The 24,204-nt window shown below is 40.1% G+C and overlaps 2 protein-coding genes across 12 annotated transcripts in view; both read left to right on the forward strand.

Moving 5' to 3' along the window:
* Positions 1–1,732, forward strand: part of PPP3CB (protein phosphatase 3 catalytic subunit beta) — a 50,446-nt gene extending 48,714 nt beyond the window's left edge. For all 11 annotated transcript variants that reach the window (XM_053586105.1, XM_053586110.1, XM_053586106.1 and 8 more), the window contains one exon: positions 136–1,732. In XM_053586105.1, the coding sequence (XP_053442080.1) occupies positions 136–314 (179 nt within the window). In that variant the 3' untranslated portion in view covers positions 315–1,732. The remainder of the gene's footprint in view (positions 1–135) is intronic.
* A 2,006-nt stretch (positions 1,733–3,738) lies between these two features.
* MSS51 (MSS51 mitochondrial translational activator) lies at positions 3,739–20,426 on the forward strand. The gene is made up of 7 exons (XM_053586127.1): positions 3,739–4,591; positions 10,468–10,716; positions 12,073–12,228; positions 12,790–12,914; positions 14,176–14,742; positions 16,643–16,736; positions 17,198–20,426. The coding sequence occupies exons 2-7, from the start codon at positions 10,496–10,498 to the stop codon at positions 17,415–17,417; spliced, it is 1,383 nt and encodes a 460-aa protein (XP_053442102.1). The 5' UTR covers positions 3,739–4,591; positions 10,468–10,495; the 3' UTR covers positions 17,418–20,426.
* Positions 20,427–24,204: the final 3,778 nt, after the last annotated feature.

The raw sequence follows: 24,204 nt of genomic DNA on the forward strand, positions 1-24,204 counted from the left end.
GGGGATAGAATTCAGTTAAAATTTAAGTGTTTCTACTTCAGCTAATTTCTTTCTTCTTAAAAATCATTAATTATGTTTTTGAAATCTCAGAAATGTTTTTCAATTACTGACTTATCAAATTTGCATTTTGTTAAGCAATACGAGGATTCTCTCCACCACATAGAATCTGCAGTTTTGAAGAGGCAAAGGGTTTGGATAGGATCAATGAGAGAATGCCACCCCGGAAAGATGCTGTACAGCAAGATGGTTTCAATTCTCTGAACACCGCACATGCCACTGAGAACCACGGGACTGGCAACCATAGTGCTCAGTGACCCACGGCTTCCCAGGGACTCTCACATCTCGGGCTCCAAATGGACAGATCACCCGAGGAGCTGGAGGGGTTGGCCAAGCTGACTGTAAATGTCACAGTCCTTCTGAAGAAACCATTGTGCTTTTGAAACCCCAGCCCCCTTCCTGGATGGAGGCTTGAGGGCCCTGGGACATGTTGTGCTGTCTGATGAGATTGGGTCATTGCTGCCAAGTTGGAGAGCAGTGAGCAAGGGGCTTGGGGCAATTTCCAGTGGAGGGCATCTACACCTCCATTTATGCTTGTGGTTCACACATTTAAGTTTACAAATGAGATCCTCCCCCCCAGTAGAATTAGATTTTGTTTTTCAACCATGACTTCAGATGCAATCCTGAGAGCTAATGTGGACTTCTCTTTTTCCATGAAATATCTTTAAAGGATGAATTAGCATGGTCTTAAAATTCCTTTCTGAGGTTACTAGCTGTATTTTGAATTGTGGGCAAAATACTGAGAAACCCAGCATTACAAATTGCTGACCTCAGGTCTGTAGTTCTTAAATGTTGCTGATTCTGTAGCATAGTCTTGGTATTTTTCAGTTACGAATGCATAACCTATGACTAGGCAGTCTCTCTTATTTGAACACACATTCAAAAATTAATTTAGAATTTTTTTGACCAGATCTTTATACCCCAGAGATTTAAGAAGAAAACATCTAAATTTCAAAAATATGAAGAATTACAGAATTACTCATTTAAGATACTTTAAAAGAGGTTTGTACATTGTCAAAGTAAATTTTAATTCAAATCATGTCTGTAAAACTTGACATATTTTGTGTATGCATGTTTTCATTTTGCAAATATTTAATATATAGACCTATGATGTACAGGTACGACATGTATAGGTTACCTAGATGTTACGAGAAATTTTAGTTTATTGTGAGTATTCAAGTTGTTTAAATAGCCACCAGGTGATTTGCTGCTGGCTTTCTATCATTTATATGTTTTAATGCAAAGGAAATTTTAAAATGTTCTGGAAGTGTTTTTGATTAAGCAATGCAACCTAGAAGCAATGGCTCTGTTCAATCATTCAGATGTTAGTGGAAGCATAAAAGTCAAGACTGCATGTTGAAATTTTCTTTTGATAGTTACTGATCTGCTTGGTTAAACTAAATGGAACCATGTGCTAATTTTTCACAGTTATTGACCTGTATTGATTGCCACTGTAGTTTGGTATTTCCCTTTACTTTGGTGGCCTGCGTCCCTCATGCCCTGGAATACAACTCAGAGCTCCAGGCAGCGGAACCATCTATTGTTTTGTTTGCCAGAAAGTGCACCCTGTATGGTCTCCTGTCTAAGTTGGAAATATTATGCATGTGCAGGACTATTCAAGTATTTTATAAACAGTAGCACACAATAAATTCCATGCATGGGCCGCTGCTCCTAATCTCTGTGTTGGGTTTTATTTGGAAGATACCGTCTGATTTGGCCTTTTGATGCAAATCAGAAAATCCTGTTAATAGAGCTGGGACATCCTTCAAAGAAGATTATCTCATGGATAGTTCGTGGTGATTTGATGAATTAAGTTCTTGTCTTTATAAAATCTACCTTTTAAAGTGAACTTTTATAACATTTGTTTTACATGAGCATTAGTAACTGAGCACTAGAGGACTTTGGATGCCTATTATAAGCCTCCTAAATCTAATATTTAAGGTCACTGTTTTTATTATCTTTTAATTAAAAGAAAATACATCTTTGTTTAGAATTTTGTTGCAGTAGTATTGGGAATTTATTGGTGTTTTAACAATAAGAAGAAAAAATATTAGTGATGCTGCATTTTCCCACTATCATAGTCCTTTCTTTGCTATAATCAAAATAAGTATAGGATTTTGCAGTGAGGGAAATTAGGATATTGTTCAAGATTTTATAATAATTATATAATAACTTTAATTATAGTTCTCAATAATTATAAGGTATATGATAAAGTAGTTATTTAAATCAATGTGTATATACTTGCCTAATTCTAAGTTAAGTAACAATAGAACTTCTGAAATTGTTGATTATTATAGCTTCTACTTGCTGTAATATTAATTTGCATACTAGTCCGTGAGTGGCCTCTAAAGTTATTACACATTGCATACCTTAAAATTCTTGTTGATGTTATTGTTTTATGAAAGCTATTCATCTCTAAAGTAAGAGTTTGACTAGTATATCAGGTGCTAGGAACTTCCTTAGCCCTTTCATCACTGGGATTATGTAGTATTTTCAGGAATCATGGGTTGACAGAAAGTACTAATAGCAAACTAGAGGAATTAAGGGTTGATGGTAAAAAATTAAGAAGAAGAAAATAAGAGAAAGGAATAGAACTTTAAAAACGGGGTATACATGAACAGTGTATGGCTGGATGCAGTGGCTCATGCCTGTAATCCTAGCACTCTGGGAGGCTGAGGTAGGTGGATTGCTTGTCCTCATGAGTTTGAGACCAACCTGAGCAAGAATGTGACCCATCTCTATTAAAAATGAAAAACTGAGGCAAGAGAATCTCTTGAACCCAAGAATTTGAGGTTGCTGTGAGCTGTATGGCACTGTGGCACTCTACCAAGGGCAACAAAAGTATATGCCCCCTTTTTTTTATCACCCAGTGCCTCACAGACCACTTCCTATCTATTGAATAGGAACCTCTTTCTAGTCTTTTTTATTAATCAGTTTCACAGCAAACCATTGGTTAAAATTTTTAAATATAACTCATGATGAATGCAAATCATTCATCCCTTTTTCTAAATTACAATTTTAAATATCTGTCAGAGCAAGGAGTAGTGATGGTAAAATGTAAATTAATATCCAACATCAAGTTTTTTATATATATCATTCAAAAATGATACTTCTGAATTAGGAAAGTCAATCTCTGACTCATTGTACCTTCTTCGCTTCAGCCATTATTAACAGAACTCAAACAAAACCTTTGAAGTTCTCAGTTAAACTTGAAGTTCTGAAATTTTTGCTCAAAAGTAATCACACCTATTTTATTCAGGGTTTTTTACTACTATTGCAACTGATTTTCTTCTGTCCACAGCTATTCTACATAATGTTATATAATGTTTCGTTAAATCCTTACCACTTTACTTCTACCTTCCCTGCTTGTAGTTTGATCTTTCTACAGTTCGGGGTTCTTATGTGGATTTGGTTTACCACATTCCAGGACCTCACTGCAAATGATTCTGTTCCCCAATTTGAGGATGTTCACAGAGGCAGGTAAGTGACACGTAGGGCCAGATGTAAGCAGAAAACCAGATCTTGTAGTCATGTAAGATCACTACCCTGTCCACTTCTGATACGGTCTAAAGCTTGATAGCTTTAAGTGAACCTTTCCACTCGAGGAATGTGGAATTGAATTCTCTGGAGCATCCATTACAAAAAAAAAAAAATGAGAGGATGGTTGAATTGATTCTTTTCTATTTTCTATTCCTAGAAATAGTATACATTTTTAGTCATTAACTAAAATTTCGATCTTGCTTACTTTAATATTTCAGAAGCATTTATTCCTCTTTTGAAATAAAGTAGTAGATTATCCTTGATGACACTCTCACTTAGAGCGTACCTTGCTGTCCTTTTCAGGGAAAGTGAATTTTACAAGTTAATTCTGCCTGTTTACCCTGTATTTGATTTCCTTCTGTTCCATTAAATGACCATTTATTTTCTCCTTTCTTGTGTATTATGTTTGTACTTAAGCCTAGATTGGACATTAAGGAGTTCTGTTTGAATAGTTGCTATGCTAAAAAAGGACATCAGGCTTGGGTGAACTCATCCTGGGTATAGACTGAAATACAGGACTCCAGTGGTTCCTGTTCTCTAGGCTGATAACTACCCTTTCCAACCACATAATTGACTTCTGCACTAAATCTCAAGGGTTTTTTTCTGAAGCTGTAAACTGAGAACAGAAATGCTACCTTGAGTGAGAGAGGTCTAGGAAGCAGTATGTTTCATTTTCTCTCAGTCGGCCTGGCCTTTAGGTGAGTTTGGGAGTGTTGATAGCATCCTGAGCCTGCTTGGCAAAGAGTGGGGGTTAGAAAGAGAGAAGTCCCCAGGCAAGGGGCCAGGTCCCTACTTGTCTCATTACGGAGAATTCAACCCTATCTATTTGGTTGGCAGGGCACACTTAATCACTAAGATCCAGCATTTCAGCAGTTTGCAGAGGAAAGTGATATATGAAGGGACAGCTGCAAGTAAACCACAACCTACATCTGAGGAGATCAAGCGCTACTTCACTTGGAGGAAAGAGAAGGAAGGAAGCCGAGGGCTTAGCAGGGTAAGTTTTTCCCTATCCTTTCCGCTTGCTTAGTTTATAATTGAGTAAAGTATTTATCACCCCAGGGAGTGTTAATCACCGATTGAGCAGCTGACGGTGGTCTTAATTGCAGTGTTTTTAATACATTTTCCATTTCTCTTTTTGTTTCTCTGCCCCTTTTTTGAGGATCCCAGTGCCCAGTTTCACTGTGCTTTCTCCCTACCTCCCCAAAGACATTTTGTCTTTGCTGGTGTTTGCTGGAGAAAATTAGATGGGCCCTCCTGGTCTGGAAACAATGAGATGACTTGTGGTTTAGGTGAAGCTTGTGACTTTTGGTGGTAAGGAGGAAGACGGGAGACATAGGTTAATATTTTGGTTTGCAATTTGGAGATGAGGGATAAGAATTTTTCAGTGCAGCCGAGTTGATGTCTCCTCTTCAGTTCCTGGTGTTGGTATTCTCTCATATACTGGGAACGAATTAGAGACCAAGTCACTGGAGATGGCTAGAAAAAAGTGATTCCCTTTCTGTATTGGGTAGACTCTGAACTCTGGAAAGTTCCGAGAACTTACTGCAATTCTTTCCAACTTCTTCCTTGTGACCCCTGTTTTGTTTTGTTTTGTTTTTTTCTTTGTTTCTCTCAGTTGTTACACTCTTTGACCTGGGGCTCTTTGTAGGAAAGTTAGAATCAGGGAACCAATGTCTAAGCCCCAAGTACACAAACTCAGACAAGAGCCTTATAGGATATATAGCTCATGCAAAGACCTGGCTTCTCATTCCCACCTTCTTACCTTCTTGCCAGAAAGCTGCCTCATTTGTATATAGAACATTGTGTTCTAGAGGAAAGGAAACTATGACATTAGGGATTTTACCACCACCACTCCTGCTTTCTAAGATGTATAATTCTTTTGACTCCTAGCCAGTTCAACCAATCACCTGATTGTCAGGTGGTCATCTTCCCTTGGAGAAAGGGAATGCAGATACACAAAGCAATACCTATGACCTTAATTGGCTTGCATTGCAGCCACAAGGTTTATGGTTTAACTTCAGGGAAGTATCTATTGTAAATTCTGGGATTTTAGACCATAGAGTTGTCTCAAATCAAAGATACTTTTCCTCTATACCTGTAGAAGGAAAAAGTAGTCCGTTCTCTCATGTGTTACCTTGCGTGAGGTGGGTGGGTAAAGTAAATGGGTTTTTTAGAATGGCAGTGATTCTGGAAATGCAATAAGAGCATGTGTTGATTAAAAGTGGAGGCGCCTGGGCATCTGTAGTCCCAGCTGCTCTAGAGGCTAAGGCAAGAGGATGGCTTGAGCTGAGGAGTTTGAGGTTGCAGTGAGCTATGGTGATACCACTGCATTCTACTCAGGGTGACAGAGCGAGACTCTGTCTCTGAATGAATGGCAAGCCATTCGTAGTGGCTCATGCCTATATTTTAGTGCTTTGGGAGGCCCGAGGTGGGAAGATTGCTTCAGGCCAGGAGTTCAAGACAGCCTGAGCAAGAGCAAGACCAAGACCAAGACCATGTCTCTACAAAAAAAATGGAAAAAATTAGCCTGGCATGGTGGCATATACCTATAGTCCCAGAGATTTGGGAGGCTGAGGTAGGAGAATTTTTTGAGCCTGGAAATGGAAGATTGCAGTAAGCTGTGATGAGGCACTGTACTCTAGCCCAGGTGACAGAGCAAGACTTGTCTCAAAAAAAAAAAAAGAAAAGAAAAGGAGGGCACAGTGAAATCAGTTACTAGAACTGAGGCCATAAAGTGTGAACAGCAATTCTATTCACCCTTTAGTAAAGGGATGTGACCTTTAAACCTTAACATAATCTAATATTGTTAGGACCAATTTTTTCATCATGGTAAAACAGAGGATATGGTATACAGATGAACTTAGCTACCTCTGTTCCATGGACTCTGAAGCCATCTATCCACGCACTGGATGAAGAGAAAAATTAAAAGAGTCGATGGAAATGTAAGGGTAAAGAGAAAGAAAGCACAAAGGGAAATACAAATTCTTTCCTTCATTAACCTAAGGATATAGGTTTATAAGAGTCATGTTGTAAAATATAGATATGAGCTAGGTGATTCTGGGGTGTTTTTGTTTATTTTTGTCACCTCAGCTGTCTGGTGATTCTGGAGTTTTTTCCCTAACACATATGGTCTAGAAGGATCAAATAGCAGACCATTTTTGTAACAAAACATGATCCCTAGTTTGAACTTTAGTGGTTACCTCATTGACAGTAAAACTAGCCACTGCCAGTGTTTTTATTATCTATCATTTATCTGTCCCTGGAGGAAGTTAATCTAGGAACTAATAACTCTTTACAGATCCCTATCTTTCTTTCTTTTTAAATTTAGTTAAAATTCACATAACAAAAAATTAATTTAAAGTGAGCAATTATATGGCGTTTAGTATATTCACATTATTGTGCAACTGCAGTCTCTGTTTAGTTCAAAACATTTTCATTACCCCTAACAGTTAAGCTATTACTCCTCATTTTCCCTCCTACCCAGCCCCTAGTAACTGCCAATCTGCTGTCTCTGTATTTACCTATTCTGGGTATTTCATATAAGTGGCATCATACAACATATAACCTTTCGTTTCTTTCACTTAGCATATAATGTTTTGGGGATTCATCTACATTGTAATATGTATCAGTATTTCCTTTTCTTTTTAAAATAGGATCTTACTCTGTTGCTAAGGCTGGAGTGCAGTGGTGTGATCACACCTCACTGTAATTTCAAACTCATGGGCTGAAGTGGTCTTCATCCTCAGCCTCCTGAGTTGCTAGGACTCCAGGCAAAAGCTACCATACCCAGCTGATTTTTCAACATTATTCTATAGAGACAGGGCCTTGCTATGTTGTCAAGGGTGATCTCAAGCTTCTGGCCTCAAGCAGTCCTCCCACCTCAGTCTCCTAAGTGCTGGGACTATAGACATGAACCCCTGTTCCCAGTCTCAATTCTTTTTATGGCTGAATATTTATTTATTTATTTATCCCAATTCGTTTATCCATTCATTGGTGGATCTTTGGCTATTGCGAATAGTGCTGCTACGAACATTTATGTGTAAACATTTGTTTGAGTGCTTGTTTTTAGTAATTACTGTTTTCTGTAGTCCCTGCATTATTTTACATTCCCTGGGTGTGCATGAGGGTTCCAGTTATTCAGTTTCTACACATCTTCATCAGTACTTGTCTTCTGGGGTGTTTTGTTTTGTTTTTGAGACAGACTCTCCCTTTTTCACCTGGGCTAGAATGCCCTGGCCTCAAGCAATCCTCCTGCCTCAGCCTCCCAAGTAGCTGGGACAAAAGGCATGTACCATCATGCCCAGCCAGTTTTCTCCTCTTGCTTAGGCTGGGCTCAATTCCTGAGCTAAAGCGATCCTCTCACCTTGGCTTCCCAGAGTGCTGGGATTGCAGGTATAAGCCACACCAACGGCCTGTTTTCTGGTTGTTTGATGATAGCCATCTTAGTGAATGTGAAGTGATATCTCATTGTGGTTTTGATTTGCATTTCCCTAATAATTAGTGAGCAGATTTCCCTAATGATTAATGAGCATATTTTCTTGTTTATTGTCCATTTGCATATATTCTTTTAGAAAATTCTATTTATTTATTTTGGAGGTGGGGGAGGGACAGAGTCTCAAGCTTTTTCACCCTGGATAGCATGCCCTGGTGTCATAGCTCATAGCAACCTCTGATTCTTGGGCTCAAGCAATCCTCATGCCTCAGTTTTTCTATTTTTAGTAGAGACGGGGGTCTCATTTTTTTTTTTTTTTTTGTAGAGACAGAGTCTCACTTTATGGCCCTCGGTAGAGTGCTGTGGCCTAACACAGCTCACAGCAACCTCCAATTCCAGGACTTAAGCGATTCTCTTGCCTCAGCCTCGCGAGTAGCTGGGACTACAGGCGCCCGCCACAATGCCCGGCCATTTTTGGTTGCAATTTGGCCGGGGCCAGGTTTGAACCCGCCACCCTCGGTATATGGGGCTGGCGCCCTACCAACTGAGCCACAGGCGCCGCCCGGGGTCTCATTTTTTTGCTCAGATTGGTCTTGAACTCGTGCGCTCAAGTAGTCTACCCGCCTAAGGCCTCCCAGAGTGGGCTAGGATTACAAGCATGAGCCTTCTCCTGGCCTCAAATGGTTTTTAGTTTCTAGGTTTTTTTTTTGTTTCTGAGTCGTATTCTGGTTAATAAGACCTTATCAGATACATGATTTGCATATATTTTCTCCCATTCTCTGGGTTGTCATTTGACTCTGTTGGTAATGTCCTTTGATGCACAAAAGTTTTTTTTTTTGTTTGTTTTTTGATACAAGAGTCTCAAGCTGTCACCCTGGGTAGAGTGCCATGGCATCACAGCTCACAGCAATCTCCAATTCCTGGGCTTAAGCAATTCTCTTGCCTCAGCCTCCCATGTAGCTGGGACTACAGGCGCCTGCCACAACACTCGGCTATTTTTTGGTTGTAGTTGTCATTGTCGTTTGGTGGACCTGGGCTGGATTCAAACCCACCAGCCCCAGTGTATGTGGCTGGCGCCTTAGCCACTTGAGCTACAGGCGCTGAGTCAAAAGTTTTTAATTTTGATGGAGTCCAGTTTATCTATGTTGTTGTTGTGCTTTTAGTGTCATGTCTAATAAATCATTGCCAAATCTATGTCATGAAGCTTTTCCCTGTTATCTTTTAACATTTTTATAGTTTTAGCTCTTTTATTTAGATTTTTAGATTTAGTATTCAAACTCAAGTCATTCTGTTTCTTAATTTCCTGAGTATTCTTATCTACATTTCTGTTCTCATTCTCTTCTTTTTGCTTGGAATTCCTTTTTCTGTGTATTCAAAGTATTCTCATCTTTCAAGGTCTATTCCAACTGCTACCTACTTCATGAAGTCTTCCTGTAGCACACCCACTAAAGAGAATGTCATGTGGTCTTCTTTTAATGCTTACATTTCACTTTTCTTATAGGATTTATATAGTACCTTTTATTATAGGTTACATCTAATCTCCCTATAAGACATTTAGATAAGATGTATTTTTCATATTTTTTCTATATAGTATTCTGCAAATCATTTCATCTGTTTATTAGTAAGTATATATTGAATAAATGGATGTCTTAATATTTCTCAATATGGTCCCTTTTGTCTACTCAACCCTTTGGAAAGTATGGGAGAAGATGAGATAAGGAAAGAGGACATCACAAAGTCTCAGCGAGGTAGTATTTGGGTGTAGGTTTACTTCTACTTCAAAAGTCACCACTTTGGGAAATTTTCCTTGTAATTTGTCTGACTTGATTTGACTACTTAGCATGGTGGTGTATATATTTTTTTATATTTACTTGATAGTTTATTGCTTATAAATGTGTCTTTTAAAAGGAATGTTTTATCTTACCAACTAGATTAGATTGGTTAATTCTCCAAATAGATGGTAGTTTTGGACAGCCAAAACTTCTGTTGCATATTTCTCTTTTAAGTTGATTTTGAAAATATATGAATTCATATATAAATACATATGAATATATGATATTTTAATAAAAATCTCATTACATAAGACATTACAGGTAAGTCTAAAGTCCCCCTTGATCAACCTAGTTTCTATCCTACTGTCTTCTTATTCTATCCAGTTAATCACTGTTACCAGTTTTCCTGCCAGATCTTTTCAATGCATTTATTTACATATGTATGTAGAACTTCACATGTAACAGGTATATGTATAAATTATATTAATATATAACTCTTTGCCCTCTTTTCTTTTTCACAGCTGCCTATAGTGGTCAATAATTAGTAAATACTAATTCTTACTGATAACCTGGGTCTGAGAGACCAGAATGAGAAGTGAAAATCAAGCATGTGAAAATATATAATGTGTCTAGCTTATAAAAGTCCCTTCTGTATCTGTTCTGCAGATAGTCTCCAGGTATCATAGGAAAAGCCATGGCTCCGCGGTCTCGGCGACGAAGACACAAGAAACTCATCTCATCTGTAGCTTCCATGGTTGTGACCCCACCCTCAGTTGTGACTCCTATGCCTCTGACACCCTCAGAACCTGGCCCTAGTATTGATGCACTTGGCTTCTTATCCTTGGAGAATAATGTTCCTGGCCTCTCCCAGCTGATCCTTCAAAAACTGAACGTGAAAAGCTATGAAGAATACAAGTGAGTGACCAGTTTTATAGAAGAGGGATATATATATTGTTTCTGATAGAAGTGATTTCAGAAAGTAGAAAGGTGATACAATTTGGGCTATGTGGGATATTTGCAATGGAGGATTTTTGCATCCTAACATTTGCCAATTTTATTACTATAGAAGAAAAATAGAGGGTGCAGGGCAGCTCCTGTGGCTCAAAGGGGGAGGGCACTGGCCCCATATGCCGGAGGTGGCGGGTTCAAACCCAGTCCCAGCCAAAAAAAACTGCAAAAGAAAAGAAAAGAAATATAGAGGGTGAAAAAATATATTTGTATTAAGAAAGGAAAAAACAGGCTCAGCTCTCGTAGTACAGTGGTTATAGTGCCAGCCACATACACCAAGGCTGGCAGATTCGAACTCGGCCCAAGCCAGCTAATCAACTTCAACAACAAAAAATATAGCCAGGTGTTGTGGCAGGCGCCTGTACTCCCGGCTACTTGGGAGACTGAGGCAAGAGAATCACTTAAGCCCAACAGTTTGAGGTTGCTGTGAGCTGTGACATTACAGCACTCTACCGAGGGTGACATAATGGGACTCTGTCTCTAAAAAAAAAGGAAAAAACTGCATTAAAATTGTAATACTCAGCTGGGCGCAGTGACTCATATCTCTAATCCTAGCACTCTGGGAGGCTGAAGTGGGAAGATAACTTGAGATCAAGAGTTTGAGACTAGATAATAGCCGGGCGTTGTGGCGGGCGCCTGTAGTCCCAGCTGCTCGGGAGGCTGAGGCAAGAGAATCACGTAAGCCCAAGAGTTAGAGGTTGCTGTGAGCCGTGTGACGCCACGGCACTCTACCCCAGGGCGGTACAGTGAGACTCTTTGTCTCTACAAAAAAAAAAAAAAAAAGAGTTTGAGACTAGCCTAAGCAAGAGCAACACCCTATTTCTACAAAAAAATAGAAACATTAGCTGGGCATTGTGTCAGGTGCCTATAGTTCCAGTACACGGAGGCTGAGGCAGGAGGAGCACTTGAACCCAGGAGTTGAGGTTGCTGTGAGAGCTAGGCTAATGCCATAGCACTTTAGCCTAGGCAACAGAGTGAGACTCTGTCTCCAAAAAAAAAAAAAAAATTGTAATACTCTATATATACTGATAACAAAAGAAATCAAGTATGACTTGAGTATTACAAATTTAATACAGTTTTTTCCTTTCTTAAAATATATATGCATTTTTTTTGGCATTCTCTATATAATTTGGTTAAGTGAGAAAGATGTCACTAAGAGATGTAGGAGTAGGTGGAAATGTATAGGAGGCAAGTTGGAGGAAATTAGAGACTTTGGAAATATCCTTTACTTTATTGCTTATCCTTCTCCATGTTGCTCTGTAGGCTGGTGGTAGATGGTGGTATCCCAGGAGCAGGCTTTGGATTTCGATGTCCTCAAGAAATGTTCCAGAGGATGGAGGACACATTCCGATTCTGTGCTCACTGTAGAGCACTCCCTAGTGGTCTTTCAGACTCTAAGGTCCTTCGGCACTGTAAAAGGTGACTTATGGGGGACTAATGGGTAGACATTCAGAAATGAGCCTATACTAAGAGCTCATTCCAAAAGGAAAGGTTAAAAGTTTTCCTTTTTTTGTATCATCCAGATATTAGCAGAGTTATAATCCTGCTTATTTTTGGTATTATGGAACAGTGAGACAAGAGGCCACAATACTGTGTTCTCTCTCTCCCATTTTTTGAGTACTGAATTAGTAAGACCAATTCTTTTCTGAGGAGGTTGGGGTTGAGCCATATCTATGATGAAAGGGCAGCTGTAAACTCCTGGTACATTTGGGTTTTTTTTGAAAGAGATATAAAAAGTGAGATGTTACAGATAGAGACTATGGTGTCACTTTGGGAGAGTAATTACATTCCCAACTGCTTCTCCCTCTTCTGCCAAAGATAGTCCCCAAACTTGTTGCATCAACTGTCATTCTTCTTCCTACCTTCCTGACCCATTCACTGATCTTTCTTCCTAAGTATAAGAATATCAGTTCCCTTCCCAAGACATCCCCAGTCAGCTTTTATGTATACAACACCTGTTCTTATGACTCGTTCTTTCAGGTGCAGAAATGTCTATTACTGTGGTCCAGAATGCCAGAAGTCAGACTGGCCAGCACACAGGAGAGTTTGTCAAGAGCTTCGTCTTGTGGCTGTGGACCGTCCTATGGAATGGCTTCTGGTCACAGGTAGAGTGGTAGTGCTGGGAAACTTTGCTATAATTGTCATTGTTGGTTGTACTTAAAGGAAGATATGAAAGCATATTGTTATGAAAAAATGAGGAGCCTCCTAGTCACTGATTGGCAGAATGAACATAAAAGAAATATTGATCATAGGGCGGTGCCTGTGGCTCAGTGAGTAGGGTGCTGGCCCCATATGCCGAGGGTGGCGGGTTCAAACCCAGTCCCCGGCCAAACCGCAACAAAAAAATAGCCGGGCGTTGTGGCGGGCGCCTGTAATACCAGCTGCTTGGGAGGCTGAGGCAAGAGAATGACCTAAGCCCAGGAGTTGGAGGTTGCTGTGAGCCGTGTGACGCCACGGCACTCTACCCAAGGGCGGTACAGTGAGACTCTGTCTCTACAAAAAAAAAAAAAAAAAAGAAATATTGATCATTAGTGAGAAGGGAATTTCAAAGCCAGGAAAGGATTAGGTTATTCTCCACCCCCCACCCCCCCACCAATAGAAGTAGCGGGTACAAGTGTTCTTGTTACGTGGATTAATTATATAATGATGAAGTCAGGGCTTTCAATGTACCATGACCAGACTAGTTTACATAGTGCTTGATACGTTGATTTGAATCCTTTATTCCCCTCTCTTATTCCCCCGTTCTTAGTTTCAATGTCTATTATATCACTTTATGACCATATACCACATATACCCCTCGTTTAGCTCCCATTTGTAAGAGAGAATATGTATTTGTTTTGCTATTCCTGAGATACTTCACTTAGAATAATGGTCTCCAGTTTTGTCCAAATTTCTGTAAAAGGCATTATTTCGTTCCTTTTTATGGCTGAGTAGTACCCCATGGTATGTGTGTGTATGTATGTATATATTACATTTTCTTTATCCACTCATTAGTTGATACTTAGGTTGATCCCATATCTTTGCAATTGTGAATTATACTATTATAAACATTAGGGTGCAGGTGTCTCTTTTATAAAATGACTTCTTTTCCTTAGATACCCATTAGAGGGATTGCTATATCAAATGGCAGGTCTATTTTGAGATCTTTGAGGAATCTTCAGATTGTTTTCATAGAGCTTATACTAGTTTACATTCCCACCAGCAATGTATAAGCATTCCCTTTTTACTGCATCCGCACCAACATCTATTTTTTTACTTTTTAATAGTGGCCATTCTGACAGATAAGGTGGTATCTCATTGTGGTTTTAATTTGCATTTCCCTAATGATTAGTATTAGTTTTCTTCTTATTCCTTCTTTTCCTGCAGGTGATTTTGTTCTACCCTCAGGACCTTGGCCATGGCCAGCTGAAGTTGTACAAGACTGGGAAAACTGGTTTTCTATGAAAGGGTTACAACTAGATGCTACAGTAGATGCTATGCTAGGTAGTCATGCCATGACCACCTTATGGGCCAGTATAGGACGGCCAAGGCCAGACCCAGATACCCTACAGGGGTCTTTGAAGCGGCTGCTGACAGATGCCCTGTCAAGGCCCTTGACACTGGGCCTAGGACTTAGGGCCTTCAGAATAGATGTTGGGAAGACTGGAGGAAGCACAGTTCATGTGATTGGTGCTTCCCATGTGGAGACATTTCTTGCTCGCCCTGGGGACTATGATGAGCTTGGCTACATGTTTCCTGGACACCTTGGCCTCCGTGTGATCATGGTGGGTGTAGACGTGGCTACTGGCTTTTCAAAGAGTACCTCAACTTCACCCCTGGAACCTGGCACAGTTCAGCTTAGTGGCCACAAGGGCCTCTATCACGACTTCTGGGAGGAGCAGATAGAGACTGGTCAGATAGCCCATCCAGATTTGGCAGTGGCATTCCATCCAGGTAAGAGTTATTGGTTCAAAGAAATACTGGTGGCTTCCTCTGAGAATTTTCCATCCTGAATCTTGTATCTTTTATCTTTGGAACCCCATTCATTTGGTCTCATTAAACACAATGTGATGACAATCTTGATTGATAATTTGCCATATATACTATACCTAGGTTCAAAATTTTCTAGTGAAGGCTGGGCAACAAGAAAATAGCCAGGTGTTGTGTCAGGAGCCTGTAGTCCCAGCTACTTGGGAGGCTGAGGCAAGAAATCACTTAAGCCCAAGAGTTTGAGGTTGCTGTGAGCTGTGATGCCACAGCACTCTACTGAAGACAACATAGTGAGGCTCTGTCTCAAAAAAAATAAATAAATAAAATAAATAAAAATAGAAAAGCAGGCCAGGTGTCATGGCCAGTGGTTCACACTTATAATCCCAGCATTTTTGGAAGCCCCAAGGCAGGAGGATCACTTAAGATCAGGACTTCAAGATCAGCCTGGGCAACATAGTAAGACTCTGTCTTTACTCTCCACAAAGATAATTTAGCTGGGCATGGTGGCATACACTTGTAGTCCTAGCTACTTGGAAGGCTGAGGAAGGAGGATCCCTTGAGCCCAGGAGGTTACAATGAGCTGAGATCATGCCACAGTACGTCAGCCGAGGCAAAAGAACAGAAACATGTCTTTCCTTTTTTTTTTTTTAGACAGTCTCACTCTGTCACCCTGGGTAGAGTGCTGTGGTGTCATCACAGCTCACAGCAACCTTAACCTTTTGGGCTTAGGCAATCCTCTTGCCTCAGTCTCCCAAGTAGCTGGGACTACAGGTATCTGCCATGATGCCTGGCCAATTTTTCTATTTGTATTTATTTATTTAAGGCAGAGCCTCACTATGTTGCCTTCAGTAGAGTGCTGTGGTGTCAGAGCTCACAGCAACCTCAAACTCTTGGGCTTAAGCAATTCTCTTGCCTCAGCCTCCCAAGTAGCTGGGACTACAGGTGCCTGCCACAACGCCTGGCTATTTTCTTTCTTTTTTTTTTTTTAAGAGATAGAGTCTCACTTTATCACCCTTAGTAGAGTGCGTGACATCAAAGCTCACAGCAACTTCCACCTCCTGGGTTTAGGCGATTCTCTTGCCTTAGCCTCCTGAGTAGCTGGGACTACAGGCGCCTGCCACAATGCCCAGTTATTTTTTTTGTTGTTGCAGTTTGGCTGGGGCTGACTTTGAACCCACCACCATTGGTATATGGGGCTGGCACCCTGCTCACTGAGCCACAGGCACCGCCCACACCTGGCTATTTTCTTGTTGCAGTTGTCATTGTTGTGTAGTTGGCCTGGGTTGGGCACGAACCCACCAGCCTCAGTGCACGTGGCTGGCACTGTAACCACTGTGGTATAGGCACCAAGCCAGTTTTTCTATTTTTAGTAGAGATGGCATCTCACTCTTGCTTAGACTGGTCTTGAACTCCTGAGCTCAAATGATCTACCCACCTGGGCCTCCCAGAGTGCTAGGATTATAGGTGAGAGTTACTGCTCCCAGCCAAGACCATTCTTTAAACAAAAGAAAACAACCTCCCTGAGCAAGAGTGAGACCTTGTCCATCTCAACTAAAAATAGAAAAAGAAAAATTAACCTGGACTTGTGGCAAGTGCCTATAGTACCAGTCACTCAGGAAGCTGAGGCAAAAGAATCGCTTGAGTCAAAAGAGTTTGAGGTTGCTGTGAGCTATGATGTCACAGTGCTCTAACACAGAGTAACAGTGAGACTGATTAAAAAAACAGACTTGAAGAAACTGGATGATGATGATGTATGTTGAGGATGAGTAAGGGGGGGGCGGAATGGATACAAAGAAATAACCTGTTCTTATGATCTGTTTTAGTCTTTTCCCTGCCTATTCCTATTTCCATTTTTGTTCCATAGGTTTCCATTCTACCCCAGACTTGATGGAAGCGTGGCTGCCCACTCTGTTGCTACTTCGTGACTATGAGATCCCTACATTGATTACTGTTTACAGGTTTTGACCTCTTTCTATCTATGTGTGATACTCCCTTGACATGCTCTTCTATCATATAGTGAGGATATTCTTCCTTCCCACATGTGGCTTTTTCATCTCCTTTTAACAGAGTCCTATGCTAGTTAATTGGGTGTTTAGTGAGGTATTTGGGAGGGAAGGGTACCTCTTGCCTACTGTAGCCTTGGATAATTTGGACTGTCAGGCTCTTGAACAATTTCTCTCTCTTTCTCTTTTTATAATTAGGCTATAAAAGTATAAGTATATTTTATATTAGAGAAAGGGAAGGGGGGGGAAGAGACAAGAAGAAAGAGAGAAGAGAGTAGAGAGCAGGGAATGAAAGAGGAAGAGGAGATTAGGGGGGAGAAAATGGCATGGCATCCCAAAGGAAGAAAGGAAGAATGCCAGCCTCTTTCTTATTTCTTATAATCAGTAGAACAATTTTTCTTATCTCTCTTCCACAGCCATCAGGAATTGGCAACCTCTTTGCAGATTCTGGTGGAACTGGATACACACATCACTGCCTATGGGGCTAATCCTTTCACATCCCTCAAACCTGAACAAGTCTATTCCAACCCCAACAAGCAGCCAGTGTACTGCAATGCCTACTATATCATGTTTCTTGGAAGCTCCTGCCAGATGGATAAGAGACAATTGGAAGAGACATTAGATGGTGGGGTTTAAATAGCTCTTGACTAGATGTCTGGAAAATGAGGAGGTTGTGATGAAATTACCCTGTTAATGCCAGGTTGTTGCCAGCTTTGAAACCCACTATATTCTCAGCCTTATTCACTATCTGGGTAAAGATTCTCAGCTAAATGAGTGTTCTTGTCTAATGTGACTCATTTCTGAGAGGTTAGCCAGAGTAGCTTCTAGAGATAGGATAGATTTAGTGGTTGGCAAGAGGCCCTGATGTTGGTCTTTCCAGAGTGTAGAGTTCCTAACAGTTTCCTTTGAGGAAGTTATACCTTTTGACTGGAACCAGTTAACACTGAGGAGAATTAGAACCTCCTTGTTCATTTGAAAAAGAGTTCTTCTCATTCAGCAACGTGGGCTGAAAAACAGGTGTTAATTACTTGAAGTGGTGGAAGAATGGGTACGTCAGGGAAGTCAGGACCATGGCACACTGACCTCTGCCTGACTTTTTTGAGAGAAATGTTTCATTTTCCAATTTTTTTCTTGGAGACTTTTGACTCAAGAGTAGCCCTGGTATTGTATTTTAGATAGCTCAGGGTATATCAGACTTTATCTGAATATACTTGAGTTATTTGTTATCCCCTGTTCTGTACTACAATAAACTCAGTTTGGGGCTTCTTAAGTCACTTGTTTTATCTTATTTCCTATTCATTGCTAATATTCATTAATATTACTCATTTATGCACAGCACCTCAAGATTAGAAGTTTTCCTCTTGGGCAGCACCTGTGGCTCAGTGGGTAGGGTGCCAGCTCCCTATACCGAGGGTGGTGGGCCAGTGAACTGCAACAAAAAACATAGCTGGACGTTGTGGCAGGCACCTGTAGTCCCAGCTACTCAGGAGGCTGAGGCAAGAGAATCGCCTAAGCCCAAGAACTGGAGGTTGGTGTAAGCTGTGTGGTGCCACTGCACTCTACCGAGGGCGATAAAGTGAGACTCTTTACAAAAAAAAAAAGTTTTCCTCTTGCCATCGGAGTGGTTAACATTGACTCTTATGTTTGGGCCTTTTACTCTACTACACACTTGTCTCATGTCATCCTTCTTTTATCACACTCTCAAGGATGAGGATGTTCCCTAGGTTTTCATTCCTACAGTTTTGCCATCATCTTCATCCACACATCACATATCACCAACACCACACACCATCACCCCAGTACATACATATATACTGTTATTGCTCACTGTAATAGGGATGATTTTACAATTTCATTTATTCATTCAAAACAGTAAATACTTACCATGTGAAAGGTACTATATTATGGCTTTAAGGAGATTAAAAAGGTGAATGTGATGTCTTTTTTTTTTTTAACCTAGGAAGAGAAATAATATGTATATGGATATCTTTTTTGCAGTGCATAATATGGAATAAGAAACATGAGAGAGGCTTATGGTACTAAGGAAGTAAGAGTGGAAAAACAGAACCCTTTACTAAATGACTATGAAGGAGGTATGAATTAGAATTATGAAACAGAGGACCGAGCATTCCAGCTGGTAGTAGTAACAGGAGCAGAAGTTGGGAAACAAAAGCATAAAGGATATTTTAGGGTACATTTGAGGATTAGTATAAATTAAGTCCTGAAGAAAGATTGAGATTGGATTATAGAAGAAGCATTTGTCATCCTTTGGATATACAGATCTGACTATGAATCCTGGAATAATCATCAGATTATTTTGTGCCCCTGAGAAAGCTAAAATTCTGAAGTCTTAGTTTCCTCGGTAAAATGGAGATACTATTTATACCCAAAATTATATTAGCATTAAATGAAAATGTTTCATAATTGGAGGTCTCACACTTCCCAGTTTCAAAATTTACTTCTGGTTGAGTATTCATACTCTGAAAATTTGAAATCTGAAATCTTCTAAAATCCGAAACATTTTGAGAACTTGACATAACATGCACATTTTCAGATTTGAGATGCTAAAGACAACTCAAGTATTTCAAAATTTGAAAAATAATTGAAATCTGAAACTGCAGGCAGAATGGGAACCAAAGACCCCATTCTTGGCAAGGGAAAAAAACCCCAGAAAAGGGGGAAAATAAAAAGGAAAGCTAAGTGAGGCCAAAGGAAAGTCAACTAGTTTACCTTAAACCAGCTGCTGCTAAATTTCTTATCTGAGCAAGTTTCCTGCTATTCCTAGAAGCCTGGCCTTTTGGGGATATAGCTTACTAACACCCCTGCTGGGTCTATAAGCACTCTGAAGGAATGGCCACAGAGGAAGCTGTATGCAAGGCCTAGCAAGAAACATTAAGTAGGCCACTTCCTGCCCAGTTAACAGTCAAAGCAAATACCCATTGTGGAGATTTGTATTTGGATGGGGCAGAGATCAAGGGAATAGCTTAAGCCCTGGAAGTATGGGTAGGAGGGCTTATATCCCTTATCGCAGAAGAAGACTCTGTGTGGTGGTGATGAGAAGAAAATTCCTTTCTCCCACCAATTCTTCAGAGGAGACTCTGGTGGTGTATTACTCCACAGTGAACTAGTGAGTATTAACACCCCCCTAGGAATCTGTGTGTGTGACCATAGACAGAAGGCTGTCCCCACACAAGGCTCAGGTTCTGGATTTCTCAAGACTGCTCAGACACTTAATGATCATAGAAACAATAGAAGCTCATATGCTTGCTTAGAGAAACTGCTGACATCTTTGTTCCCTTCCTTAGCTTACCCTCTGGGCTAATGAGCAAATAGCCTTCAATAAGAACTGAGATACTCGGGGCCACTCTCAGGAACCCTGCAAACGGGCAGTGGTCCCTGTGCTCCTACCTTTGAAAATTCTATTCTGTGTGTCTTGTCTCTTTATCTCTGGTCGTTTCTAACTTTATACTTCTTCATTCGGTTGCCGCCAGATCCACAGGTCTTAACGGACCCTGCTCCTGGGCCAGGACTCCAGCATGAAACACTCCTGGTTGCAACTATTTTGGATAAGGGATATTTAACCTGTGTAAAGCAACAGTAATCATGACAAATGTGGTACTGGCATTGGATGGACAAATAAATGAATAAAATAGAATTAACAATTGCCTTAGTCTGTTTGGAATACTATAAAAAATATCCTTTCAGAAAAAAAAAAGGCCTGTTCTCTTTCCAAAAAAAAAAAAAAAATATCATAAACTGGGTGGCTTATAAACAAATGAAATTTACTTTTTCCAGTTCTGGAAGCTGGAAATACTAAGATCAAAATAATACCCTGTTTCCCCGAAAATAAGACAGTGTCTTATTTTAAGGTGTGCTCCCAAAGATGCAGTAGGTCTTATTTTCAGGGGACGTCTTATCTTTCCTGTAAGTAGGTCTTATTTTTGGAGGATGTCTTATTTTGGGGAAAACAGGATAGCAGATTCCATATCTGGTAAAGGCCCATTATATAAAGTGCCTTCTTGGGCAGCGTCTGTGGCTCAGTCGGTAAGGCGCTGGCCCCATATGCTGAGGGTGGCGGGTTCAAACCCGGCCCCGGCCAAACTGCAACCAAAAAATAGCTGGGCATTGTGGCGGGTGCCTGTGGTCCCAGCTACTCGGGAGGCTGAGGCAAGAGAATCACTTGAGCCCAGGAGTTGGAGGTTGCTGTGAGCTGTGTAAGGCCACGGCACTCTACCGAGGGCCAGAAAGTGAGACTCTGTCTCTACAAAAAAAACAAAACAAAACGTGAAGTGCCTTCTTACTGTGTCCTCACATGGTGGAAAGGGTGAAAGAGCTCCCCTGTGCCTCTTAAAAGGGCACTAATTCTATTAAATGACCTACTGAAACCCTAAAAGTCCCATCTCCCAATACTGTCACCTTAAGGGTTAGGATTTTACCGTATGAATTTTAGGGGTACACAAAACATTTAGACCAGGGTAATTGAAAAAACCTTCACCTTTATAGTCAATTGATAAGTCTTGACAAGGGTACCAAAACATTTAATTGAGAAAAGAATAGACTTCAACAAATGGTGTCAGGACAACTGTATATCCACATTCAAAAAAAGTGTATCCCTACCTGACAGAATATGCAAAAATTAAAATAGTTCAAAGACCTAAAGAGCTAAAAGTATTAAACTTTCTGAAGAAAATATAGGGATAAATATTCATAAACTTTTATTTGGTAGTGTTTTCTTAGGATATCAAAACCACAAGCAAAATAGATAAATTTGATTATATAAATTTAAAAATTTCTGCTTTAAAGAATACCATCAAGGAAGTATAGAATGGGAGAAAGTACTGACAAATCATATCTAATACAGGATGTGTATCCAGGATATATATAAAGAACTCCAACAACTTGAAAAGTAAAAAATGGGCAAATGTTCTGAATAGACATTTCTCCAAGGAAGATGCGCAAATGGCCAATAAGCACATGAAAAGATGTTCAACATCTTTAGTCATTAGGAAATACAAACCAAAACCACAGTGAGATACTCCTTTACACCTGCTGTGATGGCTATAATAAAAAAGATAGTAACAATAGTAACACATGTTGAAAAGGATATGGAGAAATCAGCACCCTCATGTGCTACTAGCTGAAATGTAAATGGTTCAGCCATTTTGGAAAATAGTGTGGCAGTTCCTCAAAAAGTTAAACATTTAGTTATATTTGATCCAGCTATTTTCATTCATAGCTTTGTACCCATGGGAGATTAGGGAGATTAGAACATATGCACACAAATATTCATAACAGCATTTTTTATAATAGCCAAAGGGTGAAAACAACCCAAAATCCCATCCCTTATCCCATGAATGGATAAGCAAAATGTGTACTCTAACAATGAAATATTATTTGACCATAAAAAAGAACAAAGTACAAGCCGAGTGCAGTGGCTCACAACTGTAATCCCAGCATTTTGGGAGGCCAAGACAAGAGGATCAAGGAGTTTTGAGACCATCCTGGGTAACACAGAAATTTTTTTTCAGTGTAACAAAAAAATTTTATATAAGAACAAAGGGAAAGTTTACATCACTTCCAAAGAGAGTTGGAAATGGGTCCCTCTCGTGAAGAAGAGTTAAGAGATACCGACACAAAAGTTGTTTTTTTTTTTATTCAGAGACAGTCTCACTTTGTTGCCCTTGGTAGAGTGCTATGACGTCACAGCTCACAGCAACCTCCAGCTCTTGGGTTTAAGACGATTCTCTTGCCTCAACCTCCTGAGTAGCTGGAACTACAGGCGCTCGCCACAGCATCTGGCTATTTTTTTGTTGCAATTTGGCTGGGGCCGAGTTTGAACTGGCCACCCTCTGTATACTGGGCCAGCACCCTACTCACTGAGCCACAGGCGCAGCCCTACACGAAAGTTTTTTGAAATTAGCCAAATGTGTTGGCACATGACTGTGAATCAGGACGTGGAGGCTGCGACGAGCTATGGTTACATCTCTGCTCTCCAGCCTGCGTGAGAGTGAGACCAGCTCTAAAAAAAATAGTATTTAATTAAAAAATATAAATTTACAAAAAGGAATGAAGTACCAGTTCATGCTACAACATGGATGAGCCTTGAAAATAGGTTAAATGAAAAGAAACCAGTCACAAAAGATCATATTTTGTATGAGTGTATTGATATGAAATGTTCAGAATAGGCAAGTCTATGAAGATGAGAAGTAGATTAGTGGCTCCATGTAGATGGGGAGGACAGGAGTATTGGGGGTGATGGCTAAAGGGTATGGGATTTCTTTTAGGGGTGATGTAACCATATGAAATTGTGATGGATGTACAACTCTTTGTACTAAAAACCATTGAGTTATATAGTTTATATATTTGTATATTTTATCTCAATAAAGCTATCAAAAATTTGGGAGTGGCTTGAGTGTGGTAGCTCATGTCTATATTCCCAGCACTTTTGGAGGCCAAGGCAGAGTGTTTGCTTGAAGCCAGGAGTCTGAGACCAGCCTGGACAACATAGTAATATGCCATCTCTACAAAAAATAAAAAAAATTAGCAGGGCATGGTGCACACCTGTAGTCCCAGCTACTCAAGAGTCTGAGGAAGGAGGATCACTTGAGCCTGGGAGTTAGAGGCTGCAAGTGAGCTATAATAACACCACTGCACTGCAGCCTGGGTTAGAGTGAGACCCTGCCTCGTTTTTTTTTTTAAAAAGGTAACTCTTAAGAGAATGTGAAAAATAAAAAGTGTTAAATGCTTAACACAGTGCCTAGAAAATAGTATGTACTTAATAGTAGCTCTTATTGAATACATACCACTTTGAAATTTGCTTAGTAACATAGATTGAACTGGCAATAAATACTGTGTGAGATGGTTTGTTGATAGAAAAGTTGGGACACTTTTTTTTAAGAGACAGGGTCTCATTCTGTCACCCAGGCTAGAATCTAGTGGCATGATCACTAGCTCACTACAGTTTTCAACTCCTGGGTTCAAGAGATCCTCTAGCTTCAGCCTCCCAATTAGCTAGGACTACAGGCACCTGTTGTGACTATTATGAAAGTTTTGAGATATACAGAAATCAAAAAATAACATGTATGCAGATGGAAACAAATGAAGCCCTCCCAGCAACAGCCATAAGCCAAGCAAGTTGAAACTTGCACAGGTGAATCGGAAAGACTGTGTTATGTGGAATTGAAATAATGGATCATAACACAGTCTGTCTCAAAACTTTCGTAGTTACCTGCATAGCACACCCTGCTGACAGTACACTATGGTCATGGTTCAGATAAGATAATGCAATTGTCAGCCAAGATAATAGTGGTGGCCATGGAAAACGATATAATTTCTAACTATAAGTAAAGTAAGTAGATATTATACTTTGTAGATCAAACGATGGTAAAATCTATAGGATAGGGTTACTGATGGTGACTTACAA

The sequence above is a fragment of the Nycticebus coucang genome, chromosome 3 (assembly GCF_027406575.1).
Source record: "Nycticebus coucang isolate mNycCou1 chromosome 3, mNycCou1.pri, whole genome shotgun sequence".
NCBI classification, from domain to species: domain Eukaryota; kingdom Metazoa; phylum Chordata; class Mammalia; order Primates; family Lorisidae; genus Nycticebus; species Nycticebus coucang.